The sequence below is a fragment of the Dissoconium aciculare genome (assembly GCF_010015565.1).
Source record: "Dissoconium aciculare CBS 342.82 unplaced genomic scaffold K489scaffold_1, whole genome shotgun sequence".
Lineage (NCBI taxonomy): Eukaryota > Fungi > Ascomycota > Dothideomycetes > Mycosphaerellales > Dissoconiaceae > Dissoconium > Dissoconium aciculare.
The window spans coordinates 691,911-714,146 of record NW_022984951.1 but is presented as its reverse complement, the minus strand read 5'-3'; the positions used below and the strand labels follow the sequence as shown (position 1 = coordinate 714,146).

Genomic DNA, 22,236 nt, shown 5'->3' with positions numbered 1-22,236 from the left:
ATACCTCTTCGTTCACCAGCTATACCAAACGGTTGCAATCTGTCATGAGGCCCTTGCAAAATCGGTCAATGGTGGCACAGACTCGAATCTGCTGTCCAGCGTGATCCCATGGTCATGTCATGCTAATCTTGGGCGAAGCATGGGATCTTTTACAAATATTCGGCAATGGCTGGAGACTCGGACACGGAAATGTCAACCGTGGACTATAACGAACGCCTCGTTGATCGCATACGCTTGCATGACGATGATCGTCGCCCTGTCATGTACATGCGATACTATCTATCGAGAACTTTTACGCCGTCTGACCGTGATGTCACATTGTGCCTATGATCATACAAAATGGTCCAACAAGTCAATATCCTTGAGCCAGGTTATCGGGCTTTCTCGGCCCTGACTTAATAATTATGATCCGTGCACAACAAGCAAGGGCAATTTCGAGATCAGTGCTATGGTGACACAACATCGAGGAGAAGCACTTCATCTCCTCTTTTCATCTCAATTTTCTCTCAACATCATGTCGCATTTAATGCAGGGTCGAGCTTCGGCCGTGAGAATCGAGACGCGATTGCAGCGGATCTCATGACATTCATCCGACCAATTGCTGCTCGGCCTCGCGTTGCGGGAAAGAAACAAGACGTATCCGGCGGATTCATTGGTGGCGACCGTCTTTCCTAGCTCGACGGGTGGTCACGCATCACAATGATGTACAGCTGTGAGAGCGTCGAAGTACTATAACAATCTTGCATCGTACATAGCTGCAATACATGTTAACGGGATCATCCAACGAATGCTCGCAAAAGGTCAGGCCAAGTGTCGGGCGTGGCCAAAAAAGTCGTCGCGAACGTTGTACGGCGGGCAAGGCCACTACTAGCCACAGCCAAGGAGCTTCAGTGCCGTTTTGCTATACGACGCTCTTGCCAGCGGCAATACTCGATGCATTCTGCAGGCCTCAGATCTGCTGAAATCTTGGTTGCAGCGTGAGAACTCTACTGCGTGGGCACCATGGGGCCGGCGGGAGAGATGTCCGAAGCGCCGTCTGGCCCTAGAATGATCGGCGTACAAAGGCGACCCATTCGAACTCAAACGCACGCTATTCGCGTAAGGATGAAGTCAGTGCAGTATGATCCTATTCAGATCCATATTCGGTCAGAACATGCATAGGAAACAGGATGGTGGGACTCCCGGATCTTCAATATCCCTATCAGTTCCAGTGAACACTACCGCTCGACCTTACATTTCTTGGTTCGTGCTAATATTGTGGATGCTGCCGTACGGAACGCACGGCCGATACGCGCCATGGCCGTTCGATGGGACTGTGCATTGCAGAGGGAGGCGAAGAGCATTTGCTCTACGTACATAGAAGTAGCCTTCTGGGCCCTTCCAATGCTCATCTCACCATCCTCATCACGAATATAATATACAGGAGCACTTGTGGTGTTGCTCATCTTCTTACAGTTTTCATATCCTTTCCAGCTTCTTCAGGTTTCATCACATTCTTTTAACGATGACTTTATTATTCAGTCTGCTTGCTTTGAGTTACGTTGCAACAGTCCAAGCTGGACCTCAAGTCGGCCCACAGAGAGGTGGCTCTTCCGCTGTGAATGGACTCGCTCGACCTTCAGGCTTCATCGGCGCAGGTAGATCAGCAGGTAGTCCAGCTTACACTTGGATATTTGAACGACCTTTGCCCATTCCTCCTATTGCTCAGCCGAAGTTTACGAAGACCTTGAATGGAATCCCGGTCCAATTTTATGAGAGCGAAATCAAGAGCTTCACTCATCAAGTGTATCCAAATCTAGGGCCAGCGAACTTGGTCGGTTATGGTATGACCTGAAGGCACAACATGTTAACAAAATGGACGACATGCTGACCATACAGCATAGATGGCACTTCACCTGGATACACATACATCATCCCTCGTGGCACTGAAACAGTGATTCGATACCTCAACAGTGGAACGGAAAATGCTACCGTCCACTTGCACGGCTCATATACACATTCCGTATGGGATGGATGGGCCAGCGATGAGGTCGCTGTCGGTTCCTACAAGGACTACTACTATCCCAACTCTGAGAGCGGGCGGTCCATGTGGTACCATGACCATGTCCATGGCTCAACATCAAAGCACGCATACTACGGCCAATCCGGTGTCTATATTGTCAAGGATGCTGCCGAAGATGCTCTTAGACTCCCGGCAGGCAAATACGACGTGCCTTTGGCACTCACTGATAAGGTCTATCAGTCGAATGGCGACCTGGCCTCACCCAACGCGACTCCGATCAATTTCTTCGGCGATATCATCCAAGTCAATGAACAGCCATGGCCTTACCTCCAGGTTGAGCCTCGCAAGTATCGCTTCCGGATTTTTGATATGTCGCTCAGCCGAGCTTACAACCTCTATTTCGTCGCGGGGAACAACAACCCAATCCCATTTCAGGTCATCGCCTCGGACTCGGGTCTGTTTGCTTCTCCCGTAACCACTAAGGACGTTCTCATCTCCATGGGCGAGCGCTACGAGGTGGTCTTCGATTTCTCCGCCTATGCCGGCCAGAACATCACACTCATGAACAACCTCTCCGACAGCCTTGCCCGGCAATTCGACAACACCGACAAAGTCATGCGATTCATCGTCGGTAAGACAGTCAGCGACAGTTCCAACAACGGTGCCGTTCCTTCGAGACTCAATGGAAACATCAATTGGCCGGCCCAGAGAACCAAGGTTGATCACACATTCAACTTCCAGTTCGGCGGCCAGGATACTTGGACTATCAACGGAGTGACCTTTGATGATGTCAACAACCGAGTCCTCGCCCGACCACCACAGGGAACGGTAGAGCTTTGGGAATTGCGACACAGCGGTGGCCCGGCTGTTCATCCAGTTCACATTCATCTCGTCAATATGCAAGTCATCAGTCGTACTGGAGGCTCTCGCGGCCTGCTCCCGTACGAGGCTGCCGGACTAAAAGACATCGTTCTCCTCGAACCCTTCGAAACGGTTCGCGTGCTTGCGATGTACGGTCCATGGAACGGCATGTACATGTTCCACTGCCACAACTTGATCCACGAAGACCATGCCATGATCGATGTGTTCAACGTGACCAAGCTTGAGGCTCTTGGCTACGCATTCAACAGCACACAAGTATATGCCAATCCGATGGACGCCAAATTCGCCGCTCTTCCATACAAGAAGCAGGACTATTCTCTCGATGCCGAGATGAGCGCCGTCTCGTCTCTGGCGAGCTTGAACGCTTATGCTCCAGCCACGTCACTAATGGCTGCTCAGTCTGCATACTGGGCCACCGCCACTGTCAGTGCGACCTCATCAAAAGGAGGTCTCTTCGACGGGCTCACTGGTCTTTTTGGCAGACGCGTCGCAGCTCCCACCGCACCGCCGGGAATCATCGCTACGAGGCCGACGGTCATTCCTGAAGCCGCTCCCACTGTTACCCCTGCACCAGTGAGGTCATGAGTATTCCCAATCGCACAGTCTTCATTCTTCTTTGCCTGTTACAATTTCACGTCAATGGATGATTCCGCAATTTCTTTTTACATAGAGGGTATCTGTACACAAAATGGTTAAGATGTTTAGATGAGATACTAACACATGTTCGACGGTGGCTGGCTTGTAACAACATCACGAACGGAAACGCTATTAATGACTGAATCTCAAAAAAATTACAATCGTGACATTCCATCATAAATGCCCATGGGCTCCACAAGTGATACATTCGAATGCTCGCGTGTTTTTCCCAATAATGGATTCGACAATGCCCATTCATGTTACCCATCAAAGCTACGGGCGTCTAGAGCTCATGGCCTTCAACTCCCGCGACGACGTCTTGAAATCGTCTAAAGGCGAAATGAGATCAAACCTCGACTTCGACAGATCTACCACCATCGGTATCGGGCATCCACCCTTTCGGTCGTTCTGCGCCTCGAACGACCAGGCCGTACAGCGCTCGTTCAACCTAACAATAGATGCATTAGCTGACAGTGAGTCGAATGAGACATAAAAATAACACGGACCTTCTCAACACTGTGCCGCATCACATCCATTTTTTTGTCGACCTCCTTTGCAAAGGGTCCAAATCCGACATTTAATGACTCGAGTCCCGCACGCAGAGCACGCATGTCCGTGAGGATGTTTCGCTTATTAGCTGCCGCAATGGCATGTTCTTCTGCGGTAGACTCCTTCGACTGCGCAATTGTGGGCAACGAGCCGCTGGTTGCCATCGTCGTGATGGCAAATCGCATCAATTCGCCAGTCATGTCGTATAGCCCGAGAACATAGTCTTCCAAGCTGAGCTCTACTCCCGGGCCATTTGGGTCCTGCCTGCGTAGGCCTTCGACGGCTTGCTCGTATGTCAACAGGGAGGCGGTCGTCAGATAGTGCTCAAAGGATGCTGCTTCGATATATTCTTGACAGCCTCCACTAATCTGTCGTGCATACCTCCAGGCGTTGATCTCCTGTAAGTCGCGAGATACGGTGGAGATCTGTGTGGATATTGTCTCGTAGTATTGTTTGTTGCTTTTCAGTACATGCTGTGGCAGTGGCTCGTTTAGTTTTCGGATTCTGTAGCGCTTGCATTAGATGGGCGAGCTCCATCAAGAAGACCAGGGCATGACCGACTGCCGCACCTTTGCAGTGTGAATATTCTACACCTCATCAGCAAGAGTGAGTAGTTCAAGACCCGCTATAGACCAACATTTTTTTCGATGCCGCTGTGACGTCCCTTGAAGCTTTAATTATTCGCTCTCTACGGTCGTGATGCTCGTCCAGCTCAGCCCGGAAACCCTCGAACATCGGCATGAATGGCGAAGCCGCAGAATCAACAGCCTGACTCTCCATCTCGGCTCGTGTTCGCTTGGCCGTCATGAATACAAAAGTTGGACAAGAGTATGAGCTCGTTAGTCTGATGGTCAAATTCACTTCATGCGGTCATATTTCGTTCGATCATTGATGGAGATCCTAGCTCGAGCGGAGGGTCCAAAGTGCGCACCGGACAAAAGTCTTGTGCACAAGAGGTTTGTGCCTGAGCGAGGCACTCTCATCCAGCCTTACAATTATAACCCTCGGAAGATGCCTGTAACATTTCAGATCCGGCTGCTCAAGACCTACATAGAAGCCAGAGGAAGACATGTTCAATTGTGTGATTTGAATCTATCTATCGCATGTCATCGGGGTATCATTAGATTTCGTTGCAAAATAGAACCCAAACGCCTCATGAAATCATGCCATGCAAATGCTACTATGAAGATGCCTCATCATTGTCAATGGCCACGCCACCGTCGCCATCCTCCGCATCGTCTTCGTCCTCGTCATCTTCGGCCTCATCATCAAACCCTTCGAAATTGTCGTCTTCAGCCTCGTCCTCACTCTCGGCAGCGTCGCTTCCTCCTCCTCCTTGACCCTCACTTTCGAAATCTCGCTTTCGTTTCTTATGCGTGAAACCTAACTTCTCATCCCGTCCTTCGTCTTTGTTTTCTGCCTCTGCAGAGGGCGGTGGTGGCGAGAACCAAGGGATTCTACCTCTCAAGAAATCATTAAGCACCATTTTCGCCACACCATCACAATCTGCTTCGCCTCCCTTCAGAAGTCGACCACCTTTGCGGGCAAGAGCTTCCAGAAAGTTGACAGCCTCTTCCGTTTTTTGCTTTTCGGTCTTCTCAGTCCCCTCCTCAACGTTAGTACTCCAGCCTTTGATATCGTATGTCCTTTCCAGATGGTGTGTGCGACACTTCGATAGAACAGCGGGAATGTATTGCGCCGGGTATTCCACGTTTTCAACTCTGACTACTCCTCGCAAGAGAATGTCTTCCGGTGAGTCTGTCATGGAGGGTGGCACAATGCCAGGACAATCGATGAGGTAGATTCTCTTCATCAATGTGATATACTGCCATACTTTGGTTTCTCCAGGTATAGGCGCCGTGGTGCAGACCTCTTTATTGCGCAGAGTGTTGATGATTGAAGATTTGCCTGTGTTGGGATATCCGATGAACCCAACTGAAATTTGTTTGCGAGAGGCATGTAGAGACGAAAATTGCCGCAACAGCGAAATAAGCGTTCCCTTGCCGAAACTGTGCGTCATGCTAGCATGGAATGCGAGTGTTGGGTAGTCGCGAGAGAGGAGCTTTACCCATCTGGCCTGCGTCAAGATCGTTAGCTTACGTCTCCCGCGTCAAAACAAACTATCAAGTTGTGGAGATTTGTGCGTCTCATAACTAAGCGGTCCATCAAAGAAGTAAATCCGGATTGCTACTCAGACAAGACGCGAGCCACCAGGGCGACCATACCAAGACGGCAGAGAGTCTATCGGGGCTCGTTTGATCTGCCAGCGCTGTAACAGGTCTGTTCCACAGGAGGGCCTGGATAGGCGGGAGAAAACCTTGACTAAAGCAGTGGCATAAACACGGCCGACGAGGCCGTGAGGATTGGTGCAGGAGGTCAAATGAAGGGGAGCGAACAAAAGATAATTGGAATGCGATACATACCGCTACACTGGTCGGGACCAGATCGCATTTGTTCAGGAGGAACAATAAATGTTTGTGCGGAGCCTCGTCCCGTATGTATTTCTCCACACTGCGACATCTTGTTCCGAGTGGATCACGGGCATCAAGAACGTGAACGATGACATCTGAGCTGTCAATTACCTTGTAGAGCTCGTTCCAGATCCGTTTGCTCTGACCCTTGGAAAAGACAGGTTCGCGTGCAGTCGCTGATTGTCCATCTGCGTTTCGAGGATCTGTTGAGGCTTCATGCTCCGCTTCACCCATGCCAGATAGTAGACGAGCTTCTTCCTGCTTTTCCTCAAATGCCGAAAAGTCCTGACTGGTGGCTGAAGCGAAATCTTCCAAGCTGGACACTGCCAGCCTGGGTCTCTTTCTCTGCGCCTTGGGTCCGAACGTGTCGCCGAATTTCTCCGTCTCAATCTTGATCTTGGCCTGGTGTTGGATGAGTCCGTCTTTCCGTTCTTTGTCCTTGTTGTCGTGGATCAAGCTCATCGGCAATTTGTTTTGCTTCAGTAAAAAGCTGTACGGGTCTTTACTCTGCGCCTCGACCGCTCCTCGGAAGGCGTTCAATGCGTCTTGTGAGATGACACGTGTATTCGTAAACCACTTTCGATGGGGCTCAATACGAGCACTGGGTTTGTCGCGACTTTGAAAGGATGCAGCCTTGACGACGTCTCCTTGGGCGTTTCGAATCGCTTTGCCCTCTTTGAACATATTGAGCGTCTTGACCTTTTTGGCACTGCGATAGAAGTTTTCGCCCTTGGTCCGTACATTGGCCATGCCATCGCCAGTCTTACCCTGCCGCACGCGGCGGGTAGCCTCTTTCTTTCCCGTGCCCATGGTGATTTACTGAGAGCAGTATGAAGAATAGTTCAGAAGTCGAAGAGTGAAAGTTTCCTCGGGCGCAATAAATTTCGAACTGAACCCTACCTAGTTACATGCAGGACCAAAATCTTGGCGGCGGCGGCGTCGCACGGCTCGAGCACTCCCGCGGCCACCGCGATTGCAGACGGAATGAATCCGTCGAGTCTCCTTCACAGCGGCCTTTGTCTGTACCAGAGACAATACTCAGTTGCCATCACCAATGGCGCCGCGCACATCCCTATTATCAACGGCTTCCCGCTGGAAATGCCCACAATGCACATCTCGCACATTCACGACCTCGGCATCGCGTCAGAAGGTCGGGCCCGAACATCCCAGATACATTGAGGTCCCCGAACCGCCGCAGCAAACCGCGCCATATTTACCACGCATCAAGGGTACATTACCCGTGCCTCGCAACATCTTCACCGGAGGCAAAGATCATTCTACAGAAGAAGCCATTGCACAGTCAACGCCAGAACCAAGTCGAGCGACTCAACCAGGTCGAGGCAGTCGTGAAGAGTGGAAGCAGAAGATCAGCGAGAACCGGCGACGCAACTTACGGGAGGGTATCATAAGTCTGAAGCAGCGACAAAACATCCAACGCGACCGAAGCCGTAACAAGGCGGAAATCAGCCAACGGGCGCGAGAAAAGGCACTAAATCAGCCTGAACGGGAAGATGAGAGATTGACGGCTCCCAGCATCAATTTTGACATCGATGCTCTGATGCATAAGGGCGGTCTCGCCGATCCAAGCCGGGAGGAAAGGTTGCGGGTGAAAAAGGCCAACGTCGAAAGAATAGCAGCGGAAAAGCGTGAACGACGCCTTGATGACTTACACACTCTTTACATGAACGCCCGTACATTCATTGTCACACCAGAGCAGCTTGACAAGCATGTCGACGATGTCTTTGGCAAGGACGTGCCAGTCGGATTCGGCTTCGAAGGCCAATCAAGTAACAGCATCTGGGCGACTGGAAATCCTGTGACTGTGCAGGAGATGCTCCGCAGGAAGATGGAAGCCGGAGCACGCAGTGCAACCACCACAGTCTCTGCAGCGGATGCGAGATTGCACCAACTCGCCGAAACTTTGACCGGCGGAAAGATGGATTTGGATTAGGGACTCACATGGACAAGTCTGGAGATTATTCTATCACAGCAAGGGCACCTTTCCTATTGCGACAGGCGAACTACGGGCAATATCTTTGAACATTGAGATTGTCGTGAGAACCCCTGGGAAAGATTAGCGACCGGTGCGATGTTGCCTTTCAGTTGACAAGGATTTTACGCGTTCGGTTCGTGACTGTACAACGCTTGTACTATACCAAATTCCAATTTCAAGTCACTTTTACCTCGTGTCTTTGTGAAAGCATCTGTTGGAATGTGTAAGGTATGTCCTCGTATACCAAATGTATCGGGACCACAAAAGAGTTTGGTGGCTCATGAGATAAGATGGCCGGTCACGCCGCCGTGGTGTATCCACGAAGAAAAACAGGCAGACCCGATAGAGACTACGGAGAGGCCCTTGCATCTTGTCGATGTCGCTAGACATGTCATGATTGTATCGTACTAGTCAAGTATTTGTGCCGTCCCGTTGGGATTACAGGAAGGCTTCATGACTGCTGACATTGATTTCACGCAGGCGGATGTACATGGGCAAACGGTAATGCAGAATCAGACAATAAGTTTTTACTAGTCCGACAGACATTTCTCTTCTCCATTTCCCAGCCGATGAAGGCGTGAGCAGTGATGAAAAGGTAGTTTTGCGTCAGCCAGCGATAGTGCGAAACTGGCGACACGGTGCCTTCTGACATGAGCAAGCTCAGCGGTCAGGAGACGAGTCTCAAAAAGTAATTTAATCTAGAATGCCTCAAATAGAGGCGTTTCAGAGATTAAACTGAAAAGAACAGATACTACACTTGATCTAAGCTAAAAAGCGAAGAGAGCTGGAGAAGAAAGAAAAGAAAATGGAAAGCTGTGAGGTTGAGGAAGAATATATACAGCCGTGGGTGGCCCGAGCGTCAGGTCGAGGAGTGAGTCACTACAAGGAAGGTGCCGTGCTGCTGCCTGAGCTGTGACTGAAACGCTACAGGCCCGGGGTGGTGAATGTTGTGAGTCACGCCCGGCCCTGGAGCTGCCTCTGTGCCGCTTGTGTGCGTATACTGTAGGCAACAGCGCCAACTTGGAACTCACCTACCCAGGTGCCCAGGTGTGTAGCAATGACTGTGTCATGCCTCAGGCTTCCATAACTTTCCTTCAATCTCCAGGCTTCACGTTCAGCGCAACATTGTCGCATCGAAGATACAGCAAGCTTGTGAGGCTTGTTCCGGATCACTGGAGATGGCTTACTCGTGTTGAGAAGATAGGTCTCACCCTCGATAGATGTCATTTCGTCCGCTGTGAAATCGCATGTAAGAATTGTTGGAGAATATCCAGTATTTGGCTCTTACACCGTGCCTGTAGCCATAGACATTGTTCAGCATCAACGTCTCAGTGCCAACCTACTCCAACACTTGCTAGATGCTCGAATCGATGGATCCCGGCCCATTTGAATGACTTGCCTGCGATGGAGATATATCATCCCTACGCCCGGTACTCATGCCCCTGCAGCGAGGAGTCCGCCATCTCTGCCGTAACGGCCTCTGGCAAGAGAAATTCACGACAGGAGCAAGAGGCCGATGCCAACACGGAACGGACATTCGACCCTCACGATCCACGAGCCGCATTCGCCCTTCACCCACTCGACGACCTCCTCTTCTGTGACGAGTGTAATCATACACGCTGCCCAAAATGTTGGACGGAAGAGATGATCTATTGGTACTGCCCGAATTGCTTGTTCGAGGTCCCAAGCAGTGGAGTGAAGAGCGATGGTAACAGGTAATGTGAGAGGGGATACACCAGCAAGGTTTGCCAGGTCCAATGCTGACAGCCTCCGCTAGATGCACGAGACACTGCTACGATTGTCCAATTTGCACTGCAACACTTGCCGTCACCGCTTTCGGTCGTCAGTCAGAGACCCACCTGCGACCTGCTGACAGCACCGCCTCTCACGAGTCGTTCATCCTCCACTGCCAGCATTGCGACTGGAGTTCTCTCGATATCGGAGTCCAATTCAACAAGCCCACGAAGATCACCGAACAGCTCAACAAACTATGGAAGGCGAGGCATACACCGCCCGAGGAGAATTCGCTCGAGAGCTCGCCCGAAGCCGAACCTGTGAAATTGGATCATGACACCGCTTTCAAAAATTTGACGACATTCTATAAGGAGCAGTTGCAGGAAGCTGGTGATCAGCAGAATCCATACGGGAACAGTCCTTACAATTCACCGGCGAATCTACAGCGGATCATGAATCTCTACGGAGGCTTATCATACAATGCTCTGAAGAAGACTCGAGAGAAGCCGCAGCCCATGCGGGAAGCCAAAGATCGGAATGAGGGCCTGGTAACGTATACCGCGGCTGAGGGCATCTCCGACGAGGCGGCTCTACAGAAATTACAGAAGCTCGGTCTCAACGCCACGGCTACGGCATCACAGCGTCTAGCGACACCCGCCAACTTCGACGCACATTTCATAGACGAGCTATGGCCGGTCGCGACACCACTGCGGGTACGGAGAGGGAAACGGTGTCGGAGCTGTCGCCAGTTCTTAGCCCGACCAGAGCCCAAAGTGGGAAGCATGAGATACAAGATCCGGCTGATCGCCGTCAACTTCATCCAGCGCCTCTCCGTTCGGCCACTGCAGGCAGCTCCGCCGATGCACAACAGCGCGTTCCATGTACGCGCCGAGCCACTTCCTGCGATCCGATTACAGCCACATCAAGCCAAGCAGTACATTCTAACCGTACGCAATCCGATATTCGAATCCGTCAAAATCACACTTGGTACACCTGCAGTCACTCCCGGACGCGTGGCTTCCCGAGTCACGATCCTATGTCCATCATTCACCGTCGGGCCTGCCGGTGACATGTGGGATGAAGCATTGTCAGCATCCACCACAAGCGCCAGCGACGGCGGCAGACAAGCAGCCATGGCCTCGCTGACGGGTTCAGCAGAAGCTGATCGGCAGCCCGAGGCGGGAAAGGTCTGGGAGCGTTCACGGAATTCGACGTCGGTGATCCTGGAGGTGGTACCAGGCTCTCTACAGCAACGACCTAGCATAGTGCCCAAGGATGGTGCCGATGCCAAGGAGGATCCGATTCGTGAAGATGACGACTTGCTCGAGGTGCCGATCTATGTCCGCGCGGAATGGGAGGCCGATGCGCATGAAGACGAAGGCCTCTCCTCTGGTGGCAAGAGGAAGGAGCGGGAGAGTAAGGAGTTGGGTTACTGGTGTGTCATTGGCCTTGGGCGGATTGTGGAGGGATGACTGGAACATCGTCCCTAGGTTTCATGTCACATTAAGAGTACCAGTGCGGCAATTTGCCCACCACTGTAGTTTCTAGAGTTGAAAATCGCATGCCACCCCATGATGGCTCAGTATAGCGTCCCTACACACGATCTGCGCCATTGCTTCAGGCAGAACCACCTCTGAAAGGCCGCAACATGAACAGCGTCGTCATTGTCACGCAAGTCAAGTCCGTGTCAGAGCATCTCGCTGTCGTTTTTTGAGATTTGTCACATTAGGGTTGGCATAGGGTTTGGGTTACGCTGTCACTGTGGAAGGTGAAGGAGATGTGAGGTCCGCCCTTCACACACTCCACAGATGTCGAAAGATTTCACTGACTGTGCACTCACTGCCTATGCTCTGGAAGTTTCGTATTTGCACGTTAGGTATGCAAAAATAAAAACCCACAATATCTAGAGCAATCCACTGCGATCGCCAGGCCGCCTGCTTGGCAATCGTACTCTACAAACTACCACCACGTACATCAGCACACGATTGGGAGACACATATATGTGGAGCGGAAGATTGAGAACAACACTTTTATTTTCCAGACATCGCCTAGGAGCGATGCCATTCAAGATGCGGGATGCCGGTCGCGTTGGATTTGCAAGCTCATCACCAGGACAGCAATGCTTTTCCAGACAAACAGATCACCGAGCATTCCTCGCCTCTCATAATAACATGAATAAATAACAGTTCGCAATCGCGGTAGAACGATGCGCGCGCAAATAATCGACAAGAAAATGGAAAAAGAACAACTCGGACGCCGCCACATGACTCCTCATCCATTGTCCTGCTGGGCTCCAAACACGCCGTGGCCTCAGAATACCACCTAGTAATTGATATAGTAGGCCAGCGTCGCGCCAAAGTTGTTGCGATGCGATGAGTCGAGGATGGCACGGTTGGGGAAGGCCGTGTCAGAGATCATGTTTACAGCTGCCTTGGTGGTGACGCCGTACATGGCGACCTGGCTGTTCTCGAGGCTGATCATGTTCTGTTGGCAGTTGTTGTTCTTCACGCAGTCTTGGTTGTAGCCGTTGAAGAAGTTGTACATGCCGACGGCGTAGAGGAGGACGCTCTTGCTGTTGACCACGCGGAGACCCCAGGCTTCCTCGCAGGGAGCTGACGATGAGCCGGATTTGCAATTGGCGAAGCTGGGGTCGTCGTAGGCCGAGTTGGTCGGAAGCCAGCTCAGACCCAAGCTGGTTGGGTTGGGCTGGAAGTAGGGTGTCTCGGTCTGCATGAAGCCTCCGAAGATACCATTGGCTGCGCTGATTCCAGAGAATTGGTAGTTGTAGAACATGGAGTGCTCGGAAGCAGTGCCCCACAACCAGGTTGGGCCATTGGTGGAGCGGAAGAGGGCTCCACGGGCGCTGTAGATGGATGTCTGAGTTTGAGCTTGGATCTCCATGTCGTGATCAGCGACCCAGAACCAGGTGTTCTCGAGGTAGACGCCACCCGACGATGGCGCAGCATCGAACATGAGGAAGACACCCGCGCACTGCTTTTGAGGGGTGCCATACTTAGGGCAGTTGCCTGTCTGAAGGTTGGAACCGTAAGAGCCACCGATCCGAACATGAGCATCCCACATGCCAGAGGCACCCTGGGAAGACTTCAGGTTCCATTGGATCATGACAGCACCTGGCGCAGGACCGTTGGTGGAGAAGAGCATATCGGTGATCTCGACGGACCCGGATTCACCAGGCTGACCGACCTGGAAGACCGGCTTGGGGTTGCTAGCGTCACTGAAGCTCGAACCTTTGGCGACGATCAACGGCCAGATCTCACCAGTGATCTTGATGTTCGCAGGGACGCGAATGGTGTCGTCAACGAGATATGCACCGTGATCAAAATAGGCGACAGCTCCGGAAGTGCTGGCGACCTTATTGAGAAAGGCTTGAATAGCGGCAGTGTCGATGGTGTTTCCATCACCCTTGCAACCGTTGGCTTTGGCCGAGAGGATGGACGAAGCCGAAACCCCCTCGTACTGAGGCTTGGAGCGGCTGAAGATCTTGCCATTGCTGTCAAGCAGAGCTGCATTCTTCGAGGGTGCTGAGCTGATCTGACCTTGGGAAGGAGAGCCGGTAGCGGTCTTGGAATATCCATCACCGGAAGCCCAGTAGTTGATCTTTCCGCGGTTGCTCAAGAACGGCGTGTTGTTGGGACCCATGACTGGTGTGCCAACAGAAGACATATCCACGTTGTCGATGATCAAGGTGCCTCCAGTGGCAGGGTTGTTGCCGCTGGTCTTGTATGCAGAGCTGACTCCGATGTTTGAATTGCCGAAGTTGCTGTCAGAGATAATGACGGAGCCAACAGATTGCGAGTTGGACATGTCGACAGCAATGTTGGCGTTGCGGACGGTGAGACCAGACAAGACCCATCCCCAATTCCAGTTCATGTAGACAGCGGTGCTGCATCCATCGAAGGTCAGGTTCCGGGAAGTGAATTGTTGGCTTCCAAGGAAGGCACCGAATTTCCCACCGGTGAACAGCAGGTCGGAAAACCAACCGCCGCTGCCGTTGTCCATGAAGATACCGAGCTGCTGGCTACCAGGAGTCATCTTGAAGTGCATGTTCTGAAGGGAAGTAGCCTGCGCGACCTGCCAGTGGATACCTGCAGCAGCGTTCGGTGCACCCGTAAGATCAATGACAAAGTTGCGAACCTGTCGGAAGAAGTTGTTCTGGTTGACGAACCAGTTCACACCACCCTCACCGTACGGGTCAGAATCCATGACGGCCATGCCGGAGAAGGAGCTGGAGGCGCGGATGACGGGAAGGTTGGTAGCATCACCAACCATTTGCGTGTAGTAGTACATTTGAATTGGTTTGCTGACGAGATAGGTTCCGGCAGGGAAGTAAACCAAGGCTGGCGTGGTAGTGGAGGATTGGCATCCCTGACCACATCGATTGCCGTCTGAGATAGCGCGGTTGATGGCATCGGTATCGTCGGTGACACCATCACCCTTGGCGCCATACTTGGGATCCATGACGTTGCGGAAGACTTGGTAATTGGAGTCGGAGTTACCCCAGACGCTACCTTGACGTTTGACATTGGCAACCCAGTAGCTGGAGCTGGGGGCTCGTGACTCAATCGACTGTTGCAATGGGAGAGCGACAGCCTGAGCGAGTGGAGCAAGTAGAGAGGCGCACAGCGCCGAAGCGAGGAGCGAAATACTGCGAACCGAGACCATATTTGCTATATGTCTGGTTGATTGATGGGTATCTTGAGATGAAGCTGTTTGTGGTTTTGTTCGTCAGTGACCCGCACTGCGAATGAAACGGTATGGTCGAAGAAGGGAATCGAATGAATGCGGCTCGTCGAATTTGAGCGGAGTGAAGAATGTAAGAAGAAGGAAGAAGCGGGACACTCGACGAGAATGTATTCTCGACGTGATTGCGTGAGTGAATGAACGGAATGATTGAATGAATGAATGTGCGTCGGATGTGTTGGCGACAATACGTCAAAGTAAGCGGACAATGAAATGTCGACACCTGATCGATGACGGTCTGTACAACAATCGTGATGACAGTGAATGAAGTTGCAAGGACAAAGAAAGGCCAAGAGACAACGATGTCGGCAGGTGTATGCACGCAAACACGAGACCACAAGCGTGTCGAAATATGGTCGAACAAGAATAGAGGACAACGACTGAACGAAGGGAGAGAGAGAAGAGGGAGAGGGAACGATGGTGGTTTTGAGGCAAGATGGTGCGGAAGAGAAGGGTAGCCGTGAAAGAAAGAGAGTGAGAGTGAGTGAGTGAGTGAGTGAGGTATCGTGATATGCCCAGTTGTGTGTGTGTGTATTGGTGCCGCTGTGTGTGTATAGGTAGGTAGTGGGGAGTTGTTTGATAATGCACTACTCACCTCAAACCAAATTGTAGCGTGGGCGCCCGGCAGCCAATCCCGATGGCGTTCCTCCCACAAGAAGGCCTCGTCCAGTCCCACTAAGCGCGTTTCACAATTTCTCTCTCTGCTCACTTTGCACTACACTCTCGTAGCAACTCCCCGAATTGGCAGATGCAAAGGAAAATATCAGTGCAGAGGTGAAAAAAAAAACGGGTCTGATCGCTCGTCCTGGTCTGTCTTGAACAAACAAAGTTCAATGTCGGTCGTGGTTTGCGTGTGAGGATTTGCTGCTGTCTGGTTGTTCATACACAAGAGTATTCGTCTTTTCGAGAGCAGGGCTGAAGGTAGTCAATGGTAGTCTGCAGGGGTTTGCATCCCAGGCAGAGTATGGAACGATGACCTATGGATAGGCTGGTGAAGAGGTTGGTCGAGAGCATCATCGTCGACAACGGTGGAACTTTGACCGGTTTATATCTGTCAACCGTCGACCGCTGAGAGATCCCTCCCGCCATGAACCTACACCGGCTTTCATGTGAGTGGCAATATCACATTGTCGAAACCATCATCGTGCAATCCACTGCGCGGTGTTGTGATGGGGTTGTCGAAGTCGTCACGTAGAGATCGACAGTATCATGTTGCACAACCCCATGACCGAACTGTAGCTTTGGCGTCTTCACCTCGCAGGCTACACATCGTGAGAGCTACCTGACCAACAGCAGAGCGGTCACCGACCCACACGAGGAAAGAAAGCCACAATCGAGGGATCGGCGCGGAGTGTATTTTGACCAAGCCGAACGCTGGTCGGCAGGCGCCACCATCTTGATGACAGCCATCAACGCGGAGGAGGAGCAGGTATCGGGAGATGAGCGATGGAGACGTGGGTCAAGCGCACCACCCTCTCCGATCCCGTTCTCACGAAGGGACTGCACGGTAGGTAGTATCGGACGGACGGACGGACGGATGAGGGAGAGGTGAATGCACGAGGCAAGTGGTGAGACAGGGTAGAGGGTAGCAACGTTTGCGAAAAGGCAGGGCGCATAACAACAAAGGGGATCAGTAACGTATTGCTCGCCCGGGGCGCCACGATCTGTCAAGCCGGAGGTGGACAACGGGTCTTTGGTCGGCCACGAAGGTGTCGGATTTGAGGCGATGCACCGAACGCGCGTGCGCAAGACCGGAGTCGTCGCGGGCACTGACTGTATCAGTCGTGGAGTCCGATATTATAGTGTAGAGCAACCATAATCTACTTTTCTGACGAGTCGATGGTCACGAACCCACAACAAATCATCAAAAGCCAACTTCACAAATTGACCAGGAAGAAAGAGGTGCAGTCCCGATTATGGTTCGGCGCCAACGCCTCTGCTGCAACAGTTCCCAGGCCTGTAGACCCGCCGCCGCTTTTCCCCTCCAAGGAGACGCGCGCACGGAAGGGAATTGCACGTGCGGCACCCCGATTCTCCGACGCCGGCCGGTCGAACAATGAAACAGGGCGGCAAAGGATTGGCTGGCGAGGGCTGGCGCCCAGCAGATCACTATAAATCGTGAATGCCCATATAAGACTACATGATCATGGAGTGATGTACGCCCGTTACGTACCGCCGAAACCAAGGATGAAACCACTCTACTACTCTCTTCTGGACATATATCCGACGCGTCCAACCATCCAGATCATCTTCGTAGATGCAAGCGTGGAACTTTGCTCTGGTGCATGCCACAGAGCTTTGCTGCATATCCCAATTCTCCGCCTGTCATTGGCTGTCTGGCTTTCCGCGCTAGAGAACGCTATGACATTTGGCGATGGACCATGTCAAGCCAGTACAAGCCTTTGGGGAGGAGGGAGATGTTGAAATGTGAGCTGAATTGTCATCAACTTCTTGTGCATGCATACCGCACTGAATACTCCGCACTATCCCTACTGTAAAACATAGGGGGTTTTGTTTGCCGCCTCCGCATTTTCCACCGCCGCCGCCTCCTCCTTGTTGGACCTGCTGGAAGGATGGCCGCTCGCCCTCCCAGGCGATGACACATTTTTGCCAACGGTTTCCTTCTCGACTTGTTCTCCCGAAGAATCCTTCCCGTCGCTCTTCTACGGTATCCACCTGAGCATGTTTCCAGGGGCTACCCTGAACTCTGCACGTGCCCACCTGAGACACCCCCGTAGTTCATGATACTGCAGATCTGCACTTCTACTGTGCTTTATTGCTGATCAGCAGCAGCAGCAGCAGCAGCACCATGCGAGCTCTGCCGATCAGCGCGAGCCTCGGTTGTTCGAAGACAGGGACTACACTCACTTCGGACGTCAGTCACAGACATTCATGCACGCGAACACATAGCAACGGGGCAGGCATGCTCGCCGTTGCAAGGCATGAGCCCCTCTGACGTTTGTCATGTCTCACGCGTTGCTAGCCGCACAATTCACATCTGTCCGCGTCGGCATGACTGAGTCACACATGCGAGATGCCACAGTAATGTATGGACTAAACATTCGCCAGGTCCTACCAGATGTGAGCCTACTGAGAAAGTTCGTACAGCGTGATCGTGACTATCCATCATGTCCTGCGCTCCATATGCGCCTGAGCGGAGCTTGCTCCTCGCATCAAAGTGGTACTGTACTGATCATCATGCATGCAAGCTTAAGTGGCGAAAAAGCCACCACAGTGGATCAATAGGACGGGATGCGCAGCTGTGTGAGCTCCACCACTTCTCACAGTACAGCTCTATTCTGCAAGTAATGTCCAAAGCATAGCTGTACATCTCGAGGTACTGGTCACTTTGGGAGACCGCGTGAGCAGCCTCTACGCCATGTTCATTACGTTATTCTCCGAATTCCGGGTCACGGTGTCAATGTTGATCCTCTGATGCACCCCAGATGTTCACCACGAGACCTGTCGATCGGAGTCCCAAGTAAGATCCTCGGTTGGACAGTCTACATTGAATGGGTTTCTTTGCATGGGAAGAATTCTTCAAGTTTTCTCGCTTCCTGACTCGTAGCAACATGATTGATGCTGAAATGGGTGGCGCACGCCCAATCAGCGAAGACCTTTGCTGCAGCATATCTGAATAGCGTAGATATGCATATGTTGACGTGGCTCTGGATCCACATCCTGTGTCTCTCCAAAGACGCCACAGGAAGTACCCCATCTGCCAATCAGGATCTAGAGAGTTCATGACAGACGCGGGCAATTTCGTTCGATTTTTGAGCCTCACGGCAGAGCTTGGTGACTTTGTCGGTGAAGCTTATTCATGTCGATGGTGAACTTTCGCTCAGAGCCGATCACGTCGCCGAAGCTGTTTTCTGCTCAAGTCTTGGTCCAACGCAGATGTGACGACCTGTTGCGAACGGTGATCCTGGTTGTGATTGAAGACATTCCTCGGAAACCGCGCTGCCCTGAACGCAGCCCGAGCTTTTTCTTCAGAGGCGGGATGGTGCGTGAGCTCCAGAGTTTCCCACCTCGGCATCTGAATGATCGTTGTTTCCGCTAATGTTCAGCATGGGAGGTTATTCGAGCGGAGTCTGAGCGTGCGATATGCATTCAGGTTTCCCATGACTGCCGCCTCAAAGAACCATCTTGGCTTGCTGGCGATTGATTCTCGCCTTTCGAAGTCACGGTAAGCAACAAAGAGAACTTCTCCAAATGAGGTATACGATCTTGCGAACGATTATGTAACAAGATGCGAACTCCTGTTCACGATTTCCAGTGTGGAATCAATTTACGACGGTGGCGTCGGTCAACTTGTGCAAGTTTAGACCGGGTGGCCTGTGGGCGTGTGCGCCGTCGACGTATGAGCTGCTGTACAAGCTTCACGATGCAGCCGATGAAGGCTTGCTAGATGTCTGGTCGTCTCGGCGGTGGCTTGGAAAGGTAGTATATGCAAGGTCATAAAGAGGGTTGCAGACGAGATCACTGTCTGTAGTCCGGCCGGGCCAGCGGCTCGGAACATTGCTCCCTTCTGTTGTTCTCGCAGTCTACATACAGTTGAGAGCAGCCGCTTCTTAATTGGACTTTCTAATTTCCTTTAATACCTCACCCCGTGTGTGTCAGAACTTCGTCGTGTTCGTTTGGAGAACCATGAGTTCATGCAGCAAAGGTTGTGCATCGCTGTCGACACGAAGGATGAATATGATAGCGACGGACTGCTCCCGTTGGAGAAAGTGCTCCGGACTGTCGGTCTTTACAATTTTAGAGCATCAATGGAGGGAGTGCTGGCTACATTGACCCCGAACGTAGAAAAAGTCGCCGAGAACGTGCATGCTTTCCCCACATTACCCTGCAGCTTCAATCGATCAGCACAATAGCCTGTAGATAAACCATCATGTGGTTTGATCTAGTACGCTAGTCAAATATGCATCATCAGTGATGTGACCAGTAATGAAACAGAACCAGGTGCACTCTTCATTACTCCGGCGCGCCATGATAGTTGTACTGACAAACGCTGCATGTTCTCCTGGGCAGCAATGAGTCCGACGGGGTCACGCACGCGAGTGTGGGAGAGTGAAGACCTACGCCTACGCCTACGCCTATGCCTCGCGGCTTGCAGTCTCGCCGCATGACCTTTCCGTCGATGCTTTGCCGTGGTTTGCAGAGGAATGACGTGTTGAAAGATCAAGTTCAGAGCGTAGCACGAGTCAGCGAGCACAGCACATGAGCGACATCATTGGCTGGAGCACCAAACGTTCGATCAATGAGGCGAACAGAATGGCTGAACTGAAGGTACGGTGAGACGTCATGATCACGGCGCAAAGCACGAGCCGAGGCTGTCAAAGAAGAACACACCCGTGGGAAACTGTGAATACCGTTATCACACCTGTCGGCTTTGGGTCCTGTCGCAGCCGTCATTTACGACTGCTCGCGTATTATGTGATGCAACGACAGCGGCATCTCATGGAATCTCGTCACGGCCACTTCAGGCGAAGCTTAGCATCTCATTTGAAGCCGTCAAGGGAAATCTCTTGTTGAGCTTTGGAATCCTGGCTGTTACTGCCGCCATGCCCACGTCGCTCGAGTAATGCGACCGAGACGTGGGAGATTCTGCGGACGCCCTCGATCAATCTCGAGACGTCTTCGAAGGCGAAACATAAACGGATATGGTTGTTGAATTGCCGGTGTGAGTCACCAGGAACCTGAAAGACCTTGCCTGATGCGACAATGGTATTTGCCCGTCGAAGGCACTCACCGACCAGATCAAGTGCGTGGAGAGAAGTCGGGAGCACCAGCCAAATGAAATATCCACCGAAGAAGTCTTTCGGACGATGCATTTGAAAGCCGAGTGGAGCGAGATGTTCTTCAACTGCAGTTACCATGGCACGATGGCGATGCGCGTAGGCTGGAATAAGTGTTGTATCGATGTGACGTTGAAGCTCTCCACTTCTTATGATGTGATTCATGTAGGTTGAGGTGAGTTGACTGGGAGCTCCACCTGACTTTGTCGACCCACTGGGCGTCGTTCCAAAGTTAGTCCAATCGTCGAAAATCGTAGGAACCAGCGACACAGGATTGCACGAATTGTCGTTGGTCTGGACTTACGTTTCTGCAATGCCGTGTGCGAATCTTTTAGTGCCTTCGACCCATCCTACCCGGATACCAGGTCCAACAATTTTGGAGAAAGAACCATTCGAGCACACATTACCGAATCCATCTGTGCCAGATCTTTCAGCACCGCCATCAAGGGACCTGTCGATGTCGATTAATCGTGGCAGTCGTACTCTTGTCGGCTGTGTCCGCGGTGCTTGAGCATCTGTATTGCCAGGATTATGGATTGACCAATGTAGAAAATCATAGACATCATCGGGGATGACAAGGGCGTCAAACTCCCTTGCCAATCGTACAAGTCCCTCTCGTGCATCCAAGGACATGGTCGTCCCAGATGGGTTACTGAATGACGGAACGCAGTAAATCACATGCTTGTAAATCTTGGCCCAAGGCCGGCCAGGCTTGAGAAGAGGCTTGTCTATAGACTTTGTTGCAGCTTCGGCTTCACTCTCAATCAGCTTTTGCCGCAAGTATTCTAGATCAATACCACCATGATCAGGTATCGCTCGCAACTTTGTGCCGAAGCCAGCATCCTCGAAGATGCGGAAGGCCAGCATGTAAGCCGGCTCTACGATCCAAACATTGCGAGTGTACGTAGGATCCGTATAGACTGCGAGCATGCATGCCAGATTTTGAGAGGCTCCTCCAGTGATACAGATGCGTTCCGGTCCAATGGTGAAATCCTCACCATCGCTGTCTCTCGCAGCGAGGCAGTGATGGCTAGCCGTCAACCAATCGGCTATGGCTTCTCGACAAGGCTCGTAGCCGGGATCGGGTCCATATTCCAGGCCAGCGAAAGCCACTGCAGGATCTGACAATGCGGCGTGGGCAGCGCTTTTTATGATGGCGGCAGGGAGCAGTGCAGGCGCCGGCCACCCGCGTAAAAGATTGATGACGGGCAGGGCTTGATTTGATGCAGCCGCATCCGAAGCTGCATCAGTACCATCCTCTGGTGCGACTGGCATATCACCGGCCATCATCTCAAGATGGAGAATGCCCAGGTGTGCAAGCAGCTGGCGAAAGTGGTATTAAGATGATGGCCGATCTGGAGATAAGCCACGGGGCTTTGTATCGCGGGCGACGAACATAAAATCCGGCGC

At 52.0% G+C, this 22,236-nt stretch overlaps 9 protein-coding genes across 9 annotated transcripts; 5 read left to right on the top strand and 4 right to left on the bottom strand.

The window, feature by feature from the left end:
- Nucleotides 1–1,504: 1,504 nt before the first annotated feature.
- K489DRAFT_385825 (oxidase cueO precursor) lies at nt 1,505–3,429 on the top strand (the record flags this gene model as incomplete). Its single annotated transcript, XM_033606170.1, has 4 exons — nt 1,505–1,583; nt 1,650–1,823; nt 1,884–3,307; nt 3,367–3,429. The coding sequence occupies 4 exons, from the start codon at nt 1,505–1,507 to the stop codon at nt 3,427–3,429; spliced, it is 1,740 nt and encodes a 579-aa protein (XP_033464158.1).
- A 149-nt stretch (nt 3,430–3,578) lies between these two features.
- On the bottom strand, nt 3,579–4,950 carry K489DRAFT_348194 (Translin). Its single transcript, XM_033602367.1, has 4 exons — nt 4,707–4,950; nt 4,639–4,656; nt 4,027–4,573; nt 3,579–3,968 (listed from the first exon to the last, which is right to left on the bottom strand). Exons 1-4 carry the CDS (start codon nt 4,874–4,876, stop codon nt 3,867–3,869), a joined length of 837 nt encoding a protein of 278 aa, XP_033464157.1. The 5' UTR covers nt 4,877–4,950; the 3' UTR covers nt 3,579–3,866.
- A 269-nt stretch (nt 4,951–5,219) lies between these two features.
- On the bottom strand, nt 5,220–7,403 carry K489DRAFT_375206 (NGP1NT-domain-containing protein). Its single transcript, XM_033603638.1, has 2 exons — nt 6,493–7,403; nt 5,220–6,146 (listed from the first exon to the last, which is right to left on the bottom strand). Exons 1-2 carry the CDS (start codon nt 7,348–7,350, stop codon nt 5,250–5,252), a joined length of 1,755 nt encoding a protein of 584 aa, XP_033464156.1. The 5' UTR covers nt 7,351–7,403; the 3' UTR covers nt 5,220–5,249.
- Nucleotides 7,404–7,477: 74 nt separating this feature from the next.
- Nucleotides 7,478–8,605, top strand: K489DRAFT_7005 (uncharacterized protein). Its single transcript, XM_033608847.1, has one exon. It carries the CDS (start codon nt 7,595–7,597, stop codon nt 8,489–8,491), a length of 897 nt encoding a protein of 298 aa, XP_033464155.1. The 5' UTR covers nt 7,478–7,594; the 3' UTR covers nt 8,492–8,605.
- Nucleotides 8,606–10,113: 1,508 nt separating this feature from the next.
- Nucleotides 10,114–11,890, top strand: K489DRAFT_375204 (uncharacterized protein). The gene has a single exon (XM_033603637.1). It carries the CDS (start codon nt 10,291–10,293, stop codon nt 11,737–11,739), a length of 1,449 nt encoding a protein of 482 aa, XP_033464154.1. The 5' UTR covers nt 10,114–10,290; the 3' UTR covers nt 11,740–11,890.
- A 699-nt stretch (nt 11,891–12,589) lies between these two features.
- K489DRAFT_311042 (glycoside hydrolase family 55 protein) lies at nt 12,590–14,950 on the bottom strand (the record flags this gene model as incomplete). The annotated part of the gene is made up of 1 exon (XM_033600752.1): nt 12,590–14,950. The coding sequence occupies one exon, from the start codon at nt 14,948–14,950 to the stop codon at nt 12,590–12,592; it is 2,361 nt and encodes a 786-aa protein (XP_033464153.1).
- A 2,862-nt stretch (nt 14,951–17,812) lies between these two features.
- On the top strand, nt 17,813–18,360 carry K489DRAFT_6929 (uncharacterized protein). The gene has a single exon (XM_033608842.1). The coding sequence runs from the start codon at nt 17,993–17,995 to the stop codon at nt 18,272–18,274; it is 282 nt and encodes a 93-aa protein (XP_033464152.1). The 5' UTR covers nt 17,813–17,992; the 3' UTR covers nt 18,275–18,360.
- An 894-nt stretch (nt 18,361–19,254) lies between these two features.
- Nucleotides 19,255–19,447, top strand: K489DRAFT_375199 (uncharacterized protein). Its single transcript, XM_033603636.1, has one exon. The coding sequence runs from the start codon at nt 19,278–19,280 to the stop codon at nt 19,434–19,436; it is 159 nt and encodes a 52-aa protein (XP_033464151.1). The 5' UTR covers nt 19,255–19,277; the 3' UTR covers nt 19,437–19,447.
- Nucleotides 19,448–20,510: 1,063 nt separating this feature from the next.
- On the bottom strand, nt 20,511–22,113 carry K489DRAFT_385816 (putative aminotransferase; the record flags this gene model as incomplete). The annotated part of the gene is made up of 4 exons (XM_033606169.1): nt 20,511–20,555; nt 20,620–21,040; nt 21,131–22,040; nt 22,080–22,113. The coding sequence occupies 4 exons, from the start codon at nt 22,111–22,113 to the stop codon at nt 20,511–20,513; spliced, it is 1,410 nt and encodes a 469-aa protein (XP_033464150.1).
- Between the last annotated feature and the right edge of the window lie 123 nt (nt 22,114–22,236).

What these genes read in the sequence shown, in the direction of transcription:
- K489DRAFT_375204 (XM_033603637.1), top strand. Translation starts at nt 10,291, where the DNA reads ATGCTGACAGCCTCCGCTAGATGCACGAGACACTGCTACGATTGTCCA.
- K489DRAFT_375199 (XM_033603636.1), top strand. Translation starts at nt 19,278, where the DNA reads ATGCGAACTCCTGTTCACGATTTCCAGTGTGGAATCAATTTACGACGG.
- K489DRAFT_6929 (XM_033608842.1), top strand. Translation starts at nt 17,993, where the DNA reads ATGTCTCACGCGTTGCTAGCCGCACAATTCACATCTGTCCGCGTCGGC.
- K489DRAFT_348194 (XM_033602367.1), bottom strand. Translation starts at nt 4,876, where the DNA reads ATGACGGCCAAGCGAACACGAGCCGAGATGGAGAGTCAGGCTGTTGAT. An exon ending in TGCGGCACAGTGTTGAGAAG is followed by an intron (nt 3,969 to 4,026) that starts GTCCGTGTTATT and finishes ATCTATTGTTAG; the next exon opens with GTTGAACGAGCGCTGTACGG.
- K489DRAFT_375206 (XM_033603638.1), bottom strand. Translation starts at nt 7,350, where the DNA reads ATGGGCACGGGAAAGAAAGAGGCTACCCGCCGCGTGCGGCAGGGTAAG. An exon ending in TGGTCCCGACCAGTGTAGCG is followed by an intron (nt 6,147 to 6,492) that starts GTATGTATCGCA and finishes ATCTTGACGCAG; the next exon opens with GCCAGATGGGTAAAGCTCCT.
- K489DRAFT_7005 (XM_033608847.1), top strand. Translation starts at nt 7,595, where the DNA reads ATGGCGCCGCGCACATCCCTATTATCAACGGCTTCCCGCTGGAAATGC.